Consider the following 16,704-nt stretch of genomic DNA (forward strand, 5'->3'; position numbering starts at 1 on the left):
TTGCTCCCAGCAGCTTCCCAGATCAGGAGGAGCCCCCACAAAATTCACAACAGAAGTTAGGGGTTAGAAAATTTTATTTCTTTTTTCTGTAACAGGAACTGCTCATTTACCAGGAAGGATGATGCCATCATACTGTGAGGGGAAAAAAAGGGACATAAAGAACCAAGTGAGAAAGCTCTGTCAGGTAAAGGTGCAGCACCACGGTTGTGAAAACTGAGCCATCACATTTTTTCCAAGCCAACCAGACAACACTGACATGAAACGTCACTCCTAGGTGAGCAGCTAACTGCCTTTCTACTTAGGTGCTGTTCTGGTAACTTCCAAGTGGGCCTTTGTTCAGATAAACGTTAAACTCTGCTCATCAGCCCAGCAGAACAAGAAGCCCCACGCATCACAGGTTGATCGGACCAGAACTACACTCGTCTCTTTTCCATTCCCAGGACTTGGCCCCTGAAGGTGACTATGCCACCATAAGCAGAACCAGGCAGGAGGGAAGAAAAAAGCCATCCAGCAGGAGCAGGCTGGAGCCCGCCCTGCGCAGAGTATGGCCTGTGTAGAACTAGGCAGAGTAGCCAGTAAAGAGCCTCCAGACAGACTGCCCGCCCTTTCCACCTCAGAAAAAATACCAGTAGTCCCCATCCCTGAGCATTTCCAGTCAAGCTTTAGGCATCTCCCATTCATTATCTGGTCTGTGTCAGAGACAGCTATGTATAGGTAAACCCAAGAACTTGTTTTATTCAGATCACTCCATCCCCCAAGTCTGGCAGCTGAGCAAGGAGCTGTGTTAGGTAAGCAAATCCTAACCCTGCCTCATCCCTTGTGACCCACGTACACAGAACACTGGGAGATGGATTTACATAAGAGCTGACACTTCCAGCTGTCTTGTTTCTCTTTCAGTTCAGCACACCAAAAAAGGGGCACGAACAGCACCCATGCTCAAACACAGTTTCTACTGCCAGAGCAGTAAAAAAAAAAAAAAAAAATCAATGACCTCAGCATTTATGCAGGACCAAGATCTCCTGCCCAGGGACTTGTTCAGTCCTTCCACAGTGAAGCATTTTGCTGCTACTTGCTAGGAAACTCTCGAGATACAAAAATAAAGACAGACTTTTACCTTTTGCTGAAACCAGCGCATGGCTTCTTCCTTTCCAATTCTGTGCTTGGCTCCAATGTTGCCAGTCCTGCGTTTCTTGTCAGCGATGCTGAAACCAGGCCTGCCCAGCACCTGCCAGGAGACGAGACCAACAGCACTATTTCATTCTGGCATGTATTTATTTTCTTAAATGTCACCATTTTCTAGGAGGGAAGGCTAGAATTTCCACATCAGTAACGTCTTGTTGCCTCAGTCATGTTTGAGACTGAGAGCATTATCCTCTACAGCCTCAATGTAAGCTGAAAACTAAGGAACTTCTGAGCAGCCAGGTAAGCTGACAGGGACAGCTCCTAGTCCGGACACCTTCACACTGACTCGGAGAAGCCGAAATGAGCATGGAAGATTCACTATTCCATTACCAGAGGCCTCAGCTCTCGAGAAAAGAGACACTGAACAGCACTGCTAAGACACATGGAATGGCTTCCCTCCATTTCAAAGATGCAGAGCGAAGCACAGCAGAACAGAACGACTCAAACACGCCAGCCACCACCGCTGCTACGAGCCAGCCCCAGCCTCTAAATGCAGGGAGAATCTTCCAGCAACGCAGCCCATCTTTCAGCCTGCACTCCTGAAACCCCTGCTGCTCTGTTCTTCCCCAAACCTCACACAGCTGCCTCAGTGTTATCCCAGCAGTACCAATAACAGCAGTATTTGTTTCAGAAGAGGCTTTGAGAGGCTGGTCATAAATCAGGGATTTTACAGCAGCCCTGGGAATCTTGGTTTAGACTTGGATTTTGTTGACATTTTTCTATCTTCCAGCACTTGTCAGCAAATTCATGCAAGCCCGTTATCATTCCAGGTTCCTTCCAGAGCTGTCACACAACCCCAGTAGCTGCAGGGAAGCAGGGAATACGCACCACGTAAAAGTCCAAGCCGTAGATACCAATACTGGGATCGTATTTAATCCCCAGATCGATGTGTTCCTGGATGCCAAAGCCAAAGTTCCCCGTGTCCGAGAAATTGTTTTTTCTCAACTCGTATTCTCGCACCTGAAACATTTGTTGTCAGTTACTGTTTCATTATTGACTGCAAACAGAATAAGAAGTCCTGTGTGTTCCAACTGTTACCAGACCCACAGCTTGCTTACAGGCTACTAAGTCTTTAGACCCAAGGTTTTGCTCCCACAGCCTGCTCATAAATCACAGCAGCAAAGACAGAACCTCAAGAGAAAACAGCAACTTGCACCCCAATAGTTCTTAAATAAGGATGAAGCAGCAACCCGAGAGAGAAACAGTGCAAACACAGCAGCCTGCGGGTCAGGCAAAGGTACTACCCAACCCTTAACATCCATGACTGATCTATAACTAGATCAGATGCAACGTTTCAAAGCACACACCTTTCCAGTCAGTACAGAGTAAGTTTTGTTCTTTTACAAATCAAAGATCCAGATCAGCCAAATTCTCACCTTCAACCCCTTCTCCAGAATCTCTTCTGCTTTGGCCCCACGAACTGTGCAATGAACAGCAATCTTCTCATTCCTCCTGATGCCGAAGGATCTTACAGTGTATCGTGCTGTGGGGAGCAATAATTACACTTAGAGGCTATTCAGAGAATTCCTATTCAGGGGATTCAGAGCTTTAAGAAGACTAGATGAGTTTATAGAGAACAAAAAAACAACCAAGGCAACCAAAGCATTCCCTCTCTGGGGGTGAGGGCAGAGCAGCAGCCTAAGCCCAGAGGCAGAACTGAACAAACAGAAACAACCACCAGCACCTGAATATTTAAGACCCCCGATTCGCACAAGGTCCCCATGGGAGCAGACCTCCCCACGCTGGCTCTGACAAGGAGCCGCTTCACCCTCTGCGTGCTCAGGAGAGGAAGGAAAACAACCACGGGTAAAACCAGTAAACAAAGCTGCTCCTGCGCAGCCCCCAGCACACACAGCCCCCCCCCCCCGGCAGGAAAACCCACCCCTCACCTTTGGAGAAGACAGGGGTTTGGCCTGTCAGCTGCTCCAGCACCTTGGCCGCTCGGGTGAGCCTGTCCCCACTCTCCCCCACGCAAATGTTGAGGCAGAGCTTGCGGATGCGCAGCTCCCGCATGGGGTTCTCCTTCTCACCTTGGTCTTGCTGCGGAAAAACGACACGGGGGATAACGAGGCGCGACCGGGAGACAGCCCACCGCTCGCCCCAGCGAGCCGGAGAAGGCTTCGCCACGCCGTTACCGCGGCCTGACACTGGGCCCGGTTCCAGCCCGGGGGGCGAACCCCAGCGCGGCGGCGGCCCAGCCACCGGGCAGGCCGCGGCCTGTCATGGCAGCCGCTTACCCCCGGGCGCGCCCGCCGCCTCCTCCCTACCCACACCGGCCCCGCAGCTCTCCCTCACGGCCATCCCCCGCTCCCGCCCGCGCTGCCCGTGGCCCGGCAGAGCCCCGCCGAGGGCGGATGGCAGCGGATAGAAACAACGCAGCCCTGCCGCGGCCCGCGAGCGCCTCCACTCACCGCCATGGTGGGGGCGGGGAAAAGACCAGCTGGCCGCCGCCGCCGAGCCTTGTGGGAAAGGGCGGCGGGAACAAGCGCGCCCCCTAGCGGCCGGAGGGCGGCGACGCGCCCTGCACGGTTGCCGGGGCAACCGCAGGTGGACGTGGTCTCCGGGGATCCCACGCGGCCATTTCGTCCCACGGGTCCGGGGGGGGGGTTTTCCCGCCTCACCCCCTGCCCCGCAGCCGGGCTGAGAGCACGGACCGGCCTGCGCCAGTGCGAGCAGCTGCCTCGGCCGTGGGACTCACCCCCGGGGGCACTGGGGCGGGTGGTGGAGGAGGGGGCTGGGTCCTGCCAGGAGCCCCGGTTTGCCGCCGAGGCCAGGAGGGATGATCCGCAGCGGTTTTGCTGGGAGGTGCCGCACCAGGAAGTGTTGGAGCTTCTCCACACCCAAGCAGCATCGAGTGTATCTTACCCAAGCCTGGCTCCCGGCGTTTGTCCCACCCCCACATCCCTGAGTTCCTTGTACCAGACCTGGGAACATATTTCAGTTGCATTTCACTCTTTCAGGGAAGCATTTGTGGGTTTCAGATCTCTGCCTGGGATCTGGATCCTCTTTTTTCACCATTGTGACTTAGTCTGGAGCAAGGGAGGAGTCGCAGCCTACTCCCTCAGGTGGGAGCAGAGCATAACACAACTCTGGGAAGGGGGCAAGCCAAATTCACATCCCTTTTGGGCTCCAAACTTCTCTTTTAGGGGCCACATCCTAAGCTGAATGCTTGCAATGAGGCTTTCGCTCAGTAAGGATGACACCAGCTCAAGGCTTTCCCTGCTTGGGGGGTTGGACTAGATGACCTTTAAGGTCCCTTCCAACTGAAATCATTCTATGATTCTATCCCCTTCCCCGCCTCCCAGGGGCCATGCTCAGGGCTGCCAGGTTGAACTCTGTAATGCCCTCCCTAGTTTTTTGCCCCAGTTGCTTCTAAAAGGAGATGAAGGATAAATGAATTATCAGCTTGTCTCATTAAGAAGAGAAAAAAAGTGTTAGGTGTCTCTGTGCAGAGGGTGTGCGAAGCTGCTAGTTAAAAAGTAACATTACTACTTTATCAGTTTACTTAATCTAAGAACAGCTTTGCTGGAAATAGCCACAGGCTCCTTCCAGAGCTTGGCAGACAACCAGCTTTACCAGCTCTCTGTGGATCCTGTTTAGGACCTGTCCATGCTGCAGCATGTCTTCCCATGGGCAAAGGCTGAGGGCAGGGTTAAATGCACAGCGGGCAACATAGGTCGAAGGGCTGGTGCCTCCCCTGGTGAGCAGGTTGGGTTCAGAAGGCGGACGGAGCTGGGTGAAGGTCCTGGGCACTTCAAGAATCAGAGTGCAGGCAGGGCTGCGTAGCTCATGCCATCACCCGAGGATGCTGCAAGGGCCCTGGGAGCAGGCAGGAACACACGTCTGAGCTTTGCTGCGCAGGCAAGAGCAGGGTAGCGGGGGGAGGGGGTGGCTCCTGCCTGACCCGTACCCATTTGCAGCCCATTCCCTTGTGCACCCTCCCATGCTCGTGGCTGTCATTGCACAGCAGCATCCTCCCTCGCCCAGTCTTGGATGGTCCCGCTGCCAAAGGCTATGTAGAAGATAAGGCCAAACAGGTTGAGGGCTGCAGATATGAAGAAGGCATTCCTCCAGCCAGTCTGGAGATCCTGGGGGGCCAAGAACAGTTCATGATGGTATCACCCTTCCCTTTATCATCATATAGTGATCACCCAACTACTGCCACCCAGTTCACTGGCATTAAACTCATCTCACCAACTTGAGTTGGCTTTGCTCAACTCAAGACATATGCCAGACCCCCTGTTGTTGGAGATGTATTTCCTGCCTTGGTATTTTTGGAAACATTGTGTGCTGTGCTGAATTCAGGAAGCTTTCCTTCCTGGCACAGAGCTTCCCCCTCACCCCACTCCCTCAACCCTCTCCCCATCTCTAAGTACATCCAGATGGGGCCCATGTGGAGCTCTTGCTGCTTTCTGAGTCATCCCCATGTCCTCAAAATGGTCCAGAGCTCTGGTTTGCCAGGTGCTACATCACACATGTTCATTGGGAGTGGGGGTTGGCTTGGAGTAATTTTTGATTCAGTGCAAAGAAAGGACTCAATTTCTGAGAGCGGACCTGTGTTTTCTTCCAGGGATGTGCCTCTGGTTTGTGGCCCCAAATTACCTGGCTGACGAGAAGTCCAACTGCGGTAGGAGCAATAATTCCTGCGACTATGCCAAAGGTATTTGTGATTCCCAGCAGGAACCCTGCATATCTGGGGAGAGGAAGCAAAGATTTCCTGAGTGAGGCAGAGAGGAGACTGTCACAAGAAGGGAGAGGAGTAGGTGCTGCCAGTCCCTTTCCTCATCTGCATGAATAATGCCTGTCATGCTGAGCAACAGGAGTATCTTCCCTGCAAGACTGAGGGGGATTTTAAGCCTTTATTTTACTCCTTAGCTTACAAAGCCACCAGCTACAGAAGATAAGGGAAGGGAGAGTAGGAGTTGCAGAAGCCTTGGAGGATTGGGAACAAGAAGGACGCAGAGCCAGGGAGGGCACAGAGGTCAGACCCACTTACCTAGGCGCTATATCGATGTGGTTAATATTGATGCCTGCCCCTGTCATGCTGATTATTGTCAAGGCCAGTGTCAGAAGGACCACAACAACCGTGGAACTGCAGCCAATATAAGGCACAGCCACCAGGAAGATGGCTGGGAGCAGCATCCCTTGGGAGGAAAAGGGGATGTGCTTTGTAACAGGCCACACAATTGTGTTGGAAAGGCTGGATGGCAGATGAAAGCTTGTCCTTACCAAGTGCTGAGAAGAGCTTCCTGATGGTTGCTGTGCCAAGGACTTGCCTGGCCAGCAGGAAATCAGCCAGCAGCCCAGCCAGGATGTGCCCCAGCCCATTCCCAATGTAAGGCAGGGAGGAGAGGAGCCCGTTCTGCAGAGCAGAGAACAAGGCATTGTCACATCTATGGCATGAAGGAACAGAGCCAAGAGCTCCAAGACTGCAGCTCCCTTGGTCCCAGAGCCACCGGTCTTCAGGAAGAGATGTTCCTGAGGACTCCATGTTCCCAGCCTACAGAGGGACCAAGTCCTGTCGCTGTTGCAGGGACCAGCCTCTGCTGCAGGGCAGCACTCACCTCTCTGAGGTCAAAGTGGAGGATGTTGCTCATGAACGTGGGCATGGAGGTCAGCAGCATGTAGAACAGCCAGTCTGTGCAGAAGCAGGCAATGGTGATTGCCCAAAGAGGCAGTGATTTAGCCATGGCCACAAGTGGGAGGGAGCGGCCATGAGAGCTGCCCTGGAAGGAATAAAACATCAGCCAGTGCCTCCATTCCTGTCTCCCATCCCCTGGGCAGGCTGTCCAGGCTTTCCTCAGCCTCTCCACCTGCTGCTGAGAAGACTGGGACTAGCCCTGGTCACTGTATAAGGAGCCCAGCTGAACTGACTCAGAGCAGTCCCTTTGCCATGGTGTCTGCAGCATGGTCAGTTGTGGTTAAAAGGTTTGTGTGTACCTGGTGAGCCAGCAACGACACGATGTACTCCTGCTCCCCGGCACTAATCCATGGGTGATGTGCAGGGTCCTCATATACGAGGAGGAACCAGCAGAGGCACCAGGCACAGCCAACACCACCTGCCAGGAGCGGGGCTCTCAGTGCCAGCTCGTCTTACAGGGAGCTGTGGCAGAGCTCAGAGCCAGCGGGAAGATGGAAAGGGAGAACTCCCCTTCACCCATAGCTCACAGTGGAAGAGGCCGAGTTGATGGAACAAAAGGTTCAGCAAAGGCACATTCCCTAGTAGTACCAGATAAAATGGCTTCATCCTGGCCTGGCAGGTGAAAGGGGAGCCCAGAGCTCTGTGTGGGACTAGTAAGGACAGAGCTGGTCCTGCTGGGCTCTGATGGGAGCTTTGGGAGCTCTGCCAGCAAACGGTCTGCAGCAGGGTTGGAGCAGAGGGACATAATGAGCCATTACTCACCAAAGATGTAGAAGACAAAAGGCCACCCCAGACTCTGGCAGATGATCCCAGCCACAAGGAGAGCAACGAAAGTCCCAAAAGTGCATCCTAGGGATCAGAAACCAGAAGAGTGATTTTAATGGGATTTTGTGTGACCAGCAGCGAGTGGGACAGACCTACAGCCTCCAGCCTGATTTGTGACGGGAAAATGTGGTGGCACAAATGAAGCGCCTGTGCAGACACGCACCCTTGTACCAGTTTTGCTCCCTTCAGTGTCTGGGTTCCCTCTCCTGATCTGAGCCGAGGGGACAGAGAAGACACAGGATGGGAGGAGGAGAGGCGGAAAGGCTGAACGCTGCTAACACTTCTTTGCCAAGGACCCACAGCCTTCAACCTGAGGCTGCTACAAGGACTGGCTTGGAAAGAAGGGGGTGAGGGGAGGTCCTGCACTTAATGAATTGATGGTAGGGAGAAGACCTTGTGTCTTACCAGCATCAGCGACATTCATGAGCCTGCTGCGTTCTAGCGGAGGGGCCCATTTTGCCCACAGTGTGTACTGAGCTGGAAATATCACCCCCTGCAAAGGACAACAGGGACCGTGGAGGGAAGGGACATGGGGAGTGCAGCCAGGGAAAACCAGGGTGGGTTTTGTAGCCTGGCAGTGCCTGGAGCCACGACTGACCTCAGCCAAGCCCAGTAGCACCTGCAGCCCGATGAGGAAGCTCACACCGAGCTCTGCTGCTTGGGGCACGAGGAGGGTGAGCACGGAGGAGAGCAAGAGCCCGCCGCCCAGCACAGGTTTCCCCCCGAAGAGCCCCGAGCAGTACCCGCCCAGCGCCTGCGTGAGGCCGTAGCCATAGAAGAAGGAGCTGAGGATGATTCCTTGAGTCTCAGCGCTCCAGTTGTACCTGGGCACCTGGAGGAGTCAGAACATGGCTGTCAGGCAGACATCTCTGTTTTCCAGGCACAGACTCCCCCAGAAGGGGAGAAGCAACCAGGAAATGCTCTCAAGCAACGAACTGAGCTCTCTGCTCCTTCACCCCCCTTGTCCTCAAGAGTTTTCTCTGCTGCTTCCACACCTGTCCTCATGCAAAAGCAAGAATGGACTGAGCCTGGGAAGCGCCTTTCAGTTATCTGCATCTGCTTTGCACTTACTTCCTGAGCAAATCCTGGGTAGGAGCCGTGGGGAGCGCTGCCCGACCAGTTGTGAGGATGGCTGCTGTTAGTCATGGCGACGATGGCAATGCTGAGGCTGACCCGGAGCGCATATGCCATGAAGAGAGAGACGTGCAGGATCAGGGCCAGGCCGCAGCGAGCGGAGCAGAGCTCTGTGGAGGGAGAGCGCCCACAAACCAGGGCTGGTCGGAGAGGCCACAGGTTAACTCTCATCCCCTCCTGCAGATTTGCCAGGCAACCACCCTACTGCAGCAACAGATGGCCCTTTCCAGGTACCCTCCAGACATCTACCACTGAGCCCCTGCCCTCCTCCTTTGCAGGGATGGCAGTGCGTATCTTCAGAAGGAGAATGGAGGGGCAGGAAGGTGAGGAGACTTGCCCAACATGGAGGGGACACGTTGAATCCTGAAGGTCTCTGGCTCCCAGGCCCTGCTGAGGCCACACTTCAGCCTGCTGCTCCCCAGGGAGCAGCTTTACCTGTGCGGGAGGAGGGCTGCTGAGCAAGCAGAGGGGCTTCGTCCTGTTCTGCCTCCATCCCATCCCCTGCCTGTGTGTTGTCCACGTGGCGCTGCATCCTCTCCTGCCTGCGGTGCTGCTGCCTGCTTCTCCTCAAGTTAACATCCGGCCCTGCTGGAACGCGAATCTCAAACACCAACAAACATGGGAGTAGCCAGGCTGTGACCCCTGGCATTTCCTCCCAGCCCCGTTACCGGCAGGGCGAAAGCGGAGCAGGCTGCTGGCATGAGGCTCTATGAGCACAGTGATTTACAGCATCCTCAAACCTCCGGGACAGCCTTATTTGCATTCGTGGTTTATAACCCTCGACCATGACAGCCTGACAGGGCAGTGGGGTCTTTCCCACCCCGGGGTGCTCCTACAGACACCCTGGGGATACTCACAGCCCTCCCTTGGCTGGTGCAAAGGGAGGCTCCTTCCCAGCCCTCCCAGGGCGGCTCACGTACGGGGACAAGTGTCTCCCGCAGGCCAGAGGGGACCGAAGGGATCGTGGGTCTCCTGGGTCCATATCCCGGGGCGGGGAGCAGGACGCAGCCAAGCGCTGCGGCAGGATTTGGGATTTCAGGGATCGGGGTGGGAACGAGCAAGGCCGGGGCTCGAACCGGCGGATCCGCGGGGACCAACCCCCCCGGCCACGCCCCCCGCCGTCAGGCCACGCCCCCCTCCGCGGGTCCCGCTCCCGCCGCGTGACCCGTGCCGCCCGCGAGTCATGTGCTCAGTCAAGATGGCGGCGCTCAGGGTGGCGGTGCTGGTGCTGCTGGGGCTGGGCTGCGCGGCTGCCGCCGTCCCCCTGGTTATCTGGCACGGCATGGGTGAGCCGGGACCGGCAACGGCGGGCGGGGCCCATCCGCCGGTAACGGCTCTGTGGGCGCGGCTTAGCTGGCCCGGCCCGCGGATGGGGCCGTGCTGGGACCTGAGCATCCCCGAGGGGTGCTTGCAGGCCGCCCCCGGCCCCGCCCCGGTGTCCCCTTCCTCCGGACCGCTGGTGCCTGGGGGTGCTGACCCTCCTTCCCCGGGCCCGTGAGGGCCTTGGCAGCTCCTGGCCCTGCTGCGGCAGGGGGGTCCTGGTGTGTTTGTGGAGGCGAGGTGAGGGCCTGGGTGGTGGCATGACGGTGCTTCGCCATGTTCCCTTTCACAGGAGACAGTTGCTGCAATCCACAAAGCATGGGCTACATTAAGAAAATAGTTGAGAATAAAATACCAGGGATTTATGTTCTGTCTCTCAAGATTGGAAGCAACCTGATACAGGTAACTAACTTTGCTGTCGCTTGCATTTCTGCTTGCCAGGGTGGTGGCCAGTGTGTGGATCTGAAAGTGCGCTAGTTACTGCAGTCTCTGTTATTAACTTGGTTCCACAACGATTCATGTAATGCTTTCCCTGCTAATTTTCTTTTTTTTTTTTCTTTTGTGAAGTAAACAGCTTTGACAGGTAGAAACCAATAAAGTCTAGTAATACCTGCAGAACAGAACTGGGGAAAAACAAATCCCTAGTCTAAATTGGATTACTATGCAAATCCACTGATTAGTACTCTCTCACCACTCCGGGTAATACAAAGGCATGTGACAAGAAACTGCTAAACAGAGCTTCATCCCTTGCCATCCTTTTTGATTTATAACCATTTATTCACCCTAGTATTTAGTGTAATAAAGATATAGATTGTTTCTGTGCCTTCATGTATTTTGACAGTTTTGTGTAGCCCTACAGAATTTCTTTTAAGTAGTCTCTCAGGATATTGTACAATGTGTGTTATTTTCTGGGATTAGGAAAAGATGAAGGTGAGGTTTGACGTTTTAATTTTATATATTTATATATATATATATATATACACAAAAAAAAATCTGAAGGGACTCAAATTGCAAGAAGTTTGGGAAAATGTCACTCTTTCATGTTGAGACTGGTTTTCCAGGCAGAGTAGGAACAAAGATGTGATGAAGGGAAGTCGCAAAACTTGAATTTCACATTTTGCTTCTGTCGTATTGTGAAAGTTAAGGTCCTCTTCCAAAAGCGGAACTGTTAGTGATCTATTTGTAGAGATTAAAATAATGTAAAACATTAAAAAGGTACAAGTTGTACTTTCTAATCTGGCTAATCCATCAGGATATGGAGAACAGCTTCTTTATGAACGTGAATGACCAAGTGGCAGAGGTGTGCAGCCAGCTCGCTCAGGACCCTCACCTGAAAGGAGGTTACAATGCAATGGGCTTCTCCCAAGGAGGCCAGTTCCTGTAAGTTTACACTTCTGTTCCATTTCCAGTAATTTTTTTTCTTGGGTTTTTAGGTTCTGATTTAAAACTCTTTTGAAGTACTAAGCAAATGTAAAACGACAAACCCTTTTGTAAAGGTAGGCATGCTCCAAAGGCAAGAATGGGTTTGTCTGTAGTGCAGCTCTATCAGGAAGATAAATATCTTTGCAAACGTTACCCAAGTGCCCAAGCCCACGCAGTGGCAAGGCGAGAGCTGCACGTGAACCAGCGTTGGTGGCCTGGCCGTGCTGAGCACCAGCTCAGCTCCTTCATCTCTCTCCACAGGAGGGCGGTGGCCCAGAGGTGTCCTTCTCCTCCCATGCTCAATTTGATCTCCGTTGGGGGGCAGCACCAAGGTAGTGTCCTCTTAAATTATCGTACCCCCCTAACCACTGGGAAGGGTGGGGGACTCCTGTAGGCAGGAGTGATTTTTTTGGCTTCTTCCTAAAAACTGTTTTTTTTGTGAATTAAACTGTCCCTTTTTTCCTTGTCTGAATCTGGTGATCTGCTTTGGCCCCGTTGTTGGTGGAGTACGTTATCTTGTGTCTTGGTCCTTCTTAACTGGGAATGCGGAGGGACCTTTGTAAGTAGAAGACACGCTGCCTGGGTAGAATTCTGTGGTGGGTTGACCCTGGATGGATGCCAGATCCCCACCAAAGCCGCTCTGTCACTCCCCCTCTTCAGCCAGACGGGAGAGGAAATATAATGGAAGGCTTGTGGGTTGAGATAAGGACAGGGAGAGATCACTCTGCAGTTACGATCATGGCAAAACAGACTCAACTTGGGGAAATTAAGCTAAATTTATTAATAATCAACTGAGAGTAAAACACCTTCCCCCACCTCTCCCTTCCTCTCGGGTTTAACTTCACTCCTGAATTTTCTCTACCTCCTCCCCCCGAGCAGTGGAGGTGGTTGGGGAATGGGGGTTGTGGTCAGTTCGTCACACATTGTTTCTGCTGCTCCTTCCTCCTCAGGGGGAGGACGCCTTACACTCTTCCCCTGCTCCAGCGTGGGCTCCCTCCCACAGGAGACAGGCCTTCACGAACTTGTCCAATGTGGGTCCTTCCCACAGGCTGCAGTTCTTCATGAACTGCTCCAGTGTGGGTACCCTACGGAGTCACAAGTCCTGCCACAAACCTGCTCCAGCACAGGTTCCTCTCCCCGCAGGTCCTGCCAGGAGTCTGCTCTAGCATGGGCTTCCCATGGGGTCACAGCCTCCTTCAGGCATCAGCCTGCTCTGCCGTGGGGTCCTCCGTGGGCTGCAGGGAGATACCTGCTCCACCATTAACCTCCATGGGCTGCAGGGGGACAGCCTGCCTCACCATGGTCTTCACCACAGGCTGCAGGGGAATCTCTGCTCTGCTGCCTGGAGCACCTCCTCCCCCTCCTTCACTAACCTCAGTGTCTGCAGGGCTGTTTCTCTCACATATGCTCACTCATCTCTCCGGCTGCAATTGTGCAGGATTTTTTTTTTCCTCCCTTCCTAAATACGTTATCCCAGAGGTGCTACCACCATCGCTGATGGGCTTGGCCTTGGCCAGCAGCAGGTCCGTCTTGGACCTGGCTGGCACTGGCTCTGTCGGACATGGGAGAAGCTTCTGGCAGCTTCTCAGCTTCTCACAGAAGCCACCGCTTTAGCCTCCCCGCTACCAAAACCTTGCCATGCGAGCCCAATATTTGGAAGCACTTGGGATTAGTTGTTTCAGGAGAAGTTTCTAACTACAGAGCAAAGCCTCTGTGAAACTAAACCTGGGTCACAAGGATATTTTACAATTGGCATCTGGAAGGCTAAAGCCCCAAGGAAAGAGAGGTGCTTTTTGCAGTCAGTTAAAGAGGCAGTATGAAATGGAATTTAAGAGGTGTATAGTTAAGAGTGGCTGGCAATGAATTTCAAATACTCTCCCCTGAGAAGTTCCGTGGCCTGAGTCTATTTCTCTGTAGTGTAGTGGGAAGACTTGAAGGGAACCATCCTGAGACCTCCTGGGAACACACCAGGCTAGCTGGATGGTGTTCCACTTGTCTGCATGCCCCCATTCTGCAGAGCAATAACCTCGGCTCAAGAACATCATCCATTATCTTTGTGTGTAATAGTGCCCAGGGGCAGGAGGGCTGTCTAATGAGATTGCAGGATTAGAGGCTGCCTGATTCCCTGGGTAATTCTTGCCACTTCTCTGTAAGAGAGTGGTTCTTTACCAGCTGGAGGGATTAAGGGATTTGAGTTTGGCTCACTGAATTGTTACACATGTCTCCATACCCCAGGCGTGTACGGCTTTCCACGCTGTCCTGGTGAGAGCTCCCATATCTGTGACTGGATCCGAAAGACACTGGATCTGGGTGCCTACACGCAAGCTGTTCAAGAGCAGTGAGTATATATTCATCAGGCTGCAACGACAGGGACCAGGCCCGCGTGAGAAGCTCTGGATTTCCGATCTGGTCTTTGCTTTCTTCTCCAGCTTGGTACAAGCAGAGTATTGGCACAACCCTCTGAAGGAGGAGGACTACAGGAAAAGCAGCATCTTTTTGGCTGACATAAATCAGGAGAGGGTAAGGACCTGGCTGATGATTAAATGCTAGCAGGAGAGCAGAAGCCTTAGCAGCGAGTTCCTTCATGTTAGCTCTCCCTGGCAGTAGTTTTGCAGGAGTTGGAATGGATGCAAGGATGCACTCCTGGGATGCAGGGCATTTTTTGGCCTGCATCCCAGGAGTGTACAGAGTGGTTTTGGTGTTAGATTTTTGAATGACACTTGTCCGTGGCAGAGCAGTCCCTGTGTCACTGTACTCTTTTGGAGTGGCTGGGATAGGCAAGCCATGAGCTTCATCATAGAATCATTAAGGTTGGAAGAGACCTCTAGGATCAAGTCCAACCCCCAACCCAACATCCCCAGGCCTCCTAAACCATGTCCCCAAGTGCCATGTCTGCACGTGTTTGGAACACCCCCAGGGACAGTGACTCCCCCACCTCTCTGGGCAGCCTGTTCCAATGCCTGACCACTCTTTCAGGAAAGACATTTTCCCTAATATCCAATCTAACCTCCCCTGACACAGCTTGAGACCATTTCCTCTCTTCCTAGCATTAGTGACTTGGGAGAAGAGACCAACCCCCACCTCACTACAGCCTCCTTTCAGGTAGTTGCGGAGAATGACAATGTCTCCCTCCAGCCTCCTCCAGACTAAACAACCCCAGTTCCCTCAACCTCTCCTCATAAGACCTGCTCTCCAGACCCTTCACTAGCTTCGTTGTCCTACTCTGGACACGCTCCAGCACCTCAATGGCCTTCTTGAGTGAGATAGTCCGCCCATCACCGTTCAACTGGGCAAAACCTCTCCCTTCCCTGGGAAGGTCGGGGAGGCCCCTCTGCTCTTTACAGCCTGGAGATGAGGCTGAATGCCATGAGCACAGCCAAGGGAGGCTGGTGACAGATATGCGTGTTCCTGCCTCCTAGGCTAGTGCAGTACAGGGTTTCCTTTGCAGGTGCAGGGCAAGTTGGAGCAGGCAGTTTCCCCAACCTGTCTCAGTGGGCTTTCCGATGTCTTGGATCTCTTCTCTGTTGCTTTCATCCAGGGCATCAATGAGACATACAAGAAAAACCTGATGGCTCTGAAAAAGTTTGTGATGGTGAAATTTCTCAATGATACCATGGTTGACCCTCCGATCTCTGAGGTGAGGCAGGCAGGGTGCGTGCTGCTTTTGGGTGGTGTTTTGGTTCTTGCTCGCTCATTTCTGCTTTGTGCTGCGATACTGCACTGTCTGCAGCAGTGGCCCTCCAGCAGAAGTGGTGAAAGCCTACTTATCTCCTGGGACCCCTTCAGCAACCATTTCCTTGTTCTTATTCTGACAGTGGTTTGGGTTTTACAAAAGCGGCCAAGCCAAGGAGATTATCCCGCTGAAGGAGACCTCGCTGTACACAGAGGTATGTTCTGCTGGGGGCTGAGGGGTTTCTGCTATTTGTACTCTAACGAGTGTAGTGTCCCTGCCACCTTGAGGCGCTCTGAACCCCACAGCTCTCCTCACTGTCTCTACCATTCCTGGGGCATGGCTCTTCTTGCTACTAGCTGTTCAGGAAGGCATTTCCTTCTATGACTGTTCTGGCAGTGCGAATTACAGTGTTGGTCTCATGCCTGGCTCAAGATCCCCTTCAGCATGTGTTTAACGAACACTGCTGCTTTCTAAAGCTTTGTTGTGAGAGTCATCCAAAATGCCTTTTTCTCCTCTATGAGGAGGAGCTTTGAAGAGCAGAGGTGGAACCCACTCTAGCCTGCCAGCCACCTCTGCTGCAACAGCAGCCTCTGCCTATCAGTGCTTTCCCCTGTGTCGGGTTCCCCAGCCATTGCCAGCGTTTGGCCGTAGCAGGGCACCAGGACGCTATGGTCATGCTTCTCTCTGCAGGATCGCCTGGGGCTGCAGGAGATGGATAAAGCAGGAAAGCTGGTGTTCCTGGGGGTGAAAGGAGATCACCTGCAGTTCTCGGAAGAGTGGTTTGACACCACTATCCTCCCCTTCCTCCAGTGAAGCTAAGGGCAGGCATGCTGTGAGGGCACTGGGGAAGTTCTACCACTGTAGTTAATGCAGCTGCTACTGTGCAACAGCACTTTCTTGCATACAAGCCTGCAGGGAGCTGGGGAGGGGGAAGAAGGGGAGGTTTAGCTCAGCAGTTCCAAGGTGTGCAGAGGAGGCACCTGTTACTGCAGTAAGAGACCAGGATTTGGTTGGGTGTAATTAAGCTCCATTATGGGTGGACTGGGCCTTGCACTAACTCTGAAGCATGCCCTCCTGCACAGGCCCATGTAAGTCTATTTCACTTCTCAGAGCTGTTGCTGTGCCAGTCACTTGATGACAGCAAAATGAGCCGTGCGAGAGGCTTGTTGTCCCTGTTGCCTGTTCCTCGCAGGATTCAATGGCAGTATTAACTGAATACTCCAGTATTCAATTAATGAATCTGTGAAAACTAGTACAAGAATGCTGAGTCTTTTACAGGGATCAGCAAGTAGACTTACGTGGCTGTATGCAGAGGAGAGATATTACAGCCTAACTTTAAGGTGGGGGAAAGGGACAAATTTAGGAGTTTCGGGGGAAAAAGGTCTTGAATTAAGCACGTAATAACAGCTTGAACGTTTTTCAACTAATGGCTTGTTTTATGCATTTTTTGTACAGCAACTGAAATCAATAAAGAACTTTACATCTAGCCAACTAAAAACAGAAGTGA

At 53.0% G+C, this 16,704-nt stretch overlaps 3 protein-coding genes across 7 annotated transcripts; 1 reads left to right on the forward strand and 2 right to left on the reverse strand.

The window, feature by feature from the left end:
• Positions 1 to 56: 56 nt before the first annotated feature.
• RPL11 (ribosomal protein L11) lies at positions 57 to 3,674 on the reverse strand. Its single transcript, XM_075114840.1, has 6 exons — positions 3,594 to 3,674; positions 3,072 to 3,222; positions 2,559 to 2,665; positions 2,011 to 2,142; positions 1,115 to 1,225; positions 57 to 132 (listed from the first exon to the last, which is right to left on the reverse strand). The coding sequence occupies exons 1-6, from the start codon at positions 3,597 to 3,599 to the stop codon at positions 103 to 105; spliced, it is 537 nt and encodes a 178-aa protein (XP_074970941.1). The 5' UTR covers positions 3,600 to 3,674; the 3' UTR covers positions 57 to 102.
• Positions 3,675 to 4,656: 982 nt separating this feature from the next.
• On the reverse strand, positions 4,657 to 9,775 carry LOC142066834 (sodium-dependent phosphate transport protein 3-like). Of its 5 annotated transcripts, none has more exons than XM_075114836.1 (12): positions 9,218 to 9,515; positions 8,720 to 8,892; positions 8,247 to 8,480; positions 8,054 to 8,141; positions 7,586 to 7,672; positions 7,123 to 7,241; positions 6,747 to 6,908; positions 6,412 to 6,544; positions 6,179 to 6,326; positions 5,785 to 5,875; positions 5,093 to 5,270; positions 4,657 to 5,001 (listed from the first exon to the last, which is right to left on the reverse strand). In XM_075114836.1, the coding sequence occupies exons 1-11, from the start codon at positions 9,429 to 9,431 to the stop codon at positions 5,139 to 5,141; spliced, it is 1,581 nt and encodes a 526-aa protein (XP_074970937.1). In that variant the 5' UTR covers positions 9,432 to 9,515; the 3' UTR covers positions 4,657 to 5,001; positions 5,093 to 5,138. The 5 variants fall into 5 exon arrangements, with proteins under 5 accessions (XP_074970937.1, XP_074970939.1, XP_074970938.1 ...); XM_075114837.1 differs by adding an exon at positions 9,703 to 9,775 and having other exon boundaries at positions 4,670 to 5,270; positions 9,218 to 9,367; XM_075114839.1 differs by lacking the exon at positions 8,247 to 8,480 and having other exon boundaries at positions 4,670 to 5,001.
• Positions 9,776 to 9,947: 172 nt separating this feature from the next.
• PPT1 (palmitoyl-protein thioesterase 1) lies at positions 9,948 to 16,683 on the forward strand. The gene is made up of 9 exons (XM_075114841.1): positions 9,948 to 10,068; positions 10,395 to 10,504; positions 11,355 to 11,482; positions 11,786 to 11,856; positions 13,760 to 13,862; positions 13,954 to 14,044; positions 15,063 to 15,161; positions 15,340 to 15,411; positions 15,888 to 16,683. The coding sequence occupies exons 1-9, from the start codon at positions 9,966 to 9,968 to the stop codon at positions 16,008 to 16,010; spliced, it is 900 nt and encodes a 299-aa protein (XP_074970942.1). The 5' UTR covers positions 9,948 to 9,965; the 3' UTR covers positions 16,011 to 16,683.
• The last annotated feature ends 21 nt before the right edge of the window (positions 16,684 to 16,704 follow it).

Source organism: Phalacrocorax aristotelis, chromosome 20 (genome assembly GCF_949628215.1).
Source record: "Phalacrocorax aristotelis chromosome 20, bGulAri2.1, whole genome shotgun sequence".
NCBI classification, from domain to species: domain Eukaryota; kingdom Metazoa; phylum Chordata; class Aves; order Suliformes; family Phalacrocoracidae; genus Phalacrocorax; species Phalacrocorax aristotelis.

Excerpts from the sequence above, each read along its gene's own strand:
- LOC142066834 (XM_075114836.1), bottom strand. The coding sequence starts at position 9,431 with ATGCCAGGGGTCACAGCCTGGCTACTCCCATGTTTGTTGGTGTTTGAG. Across the intron at positions 8,481-8,719 it reads ACCCAGGATTTGCTCAGGAA|GTGCCCAGGTACAACTGGAG; the intron begins GTAAGTGCAAAG and ends TGACTCCTCCAG. Across the intron at positions 6,545-6,746 it reads TCCACTTTGACCTCAGAGAG|AACGGGCTCCTCTCCTCCCT; the intron begins GTGAGTGCTGCC and ends TCTGCTCTGCAG.
- RPL11 (XM_075114840.1), bottom strand. Across the intron at positions 2,666-3,071 it reads AACCCCTGTCTTCTCCAAAG|CACGATACACTGTAAGATCC; the intron begins GTGAGGGGTGGG and ends TGCTCCCCACAG. Across the intron at positions 2,143-2,558 it reads TTCTGGAGAAGGGGTTGAAG|GTGCGAGAATACGAGTTGAG; the intron begins GTGAGAATTTGG and ends CAAATGTTTCAG.
- PPT1 (XM_075114841.1), top strand. The coding sequence starts at position 9,966 with ATGTGCTCAGTCAAGATGGCGGCGCTCAGGGTGGCGGTGCTGGTGCTG. Across the intron at positions 11,857-13,759 it reads CGTTGGGGGGCAGCACCAAG|GCGTGTACGGCTTTCCACGC; the intron begins GTAGTGTCCTCT and ends TCCATACCCCAG. Across the intron at positions 13,863-13,953 it reads ACGCAAGCTGTTCAAGAGCA|CTTGGTACAAGCAGAGTATT; the intron begins GTGAGTATATAT and ends TTTCTTCTCCAG.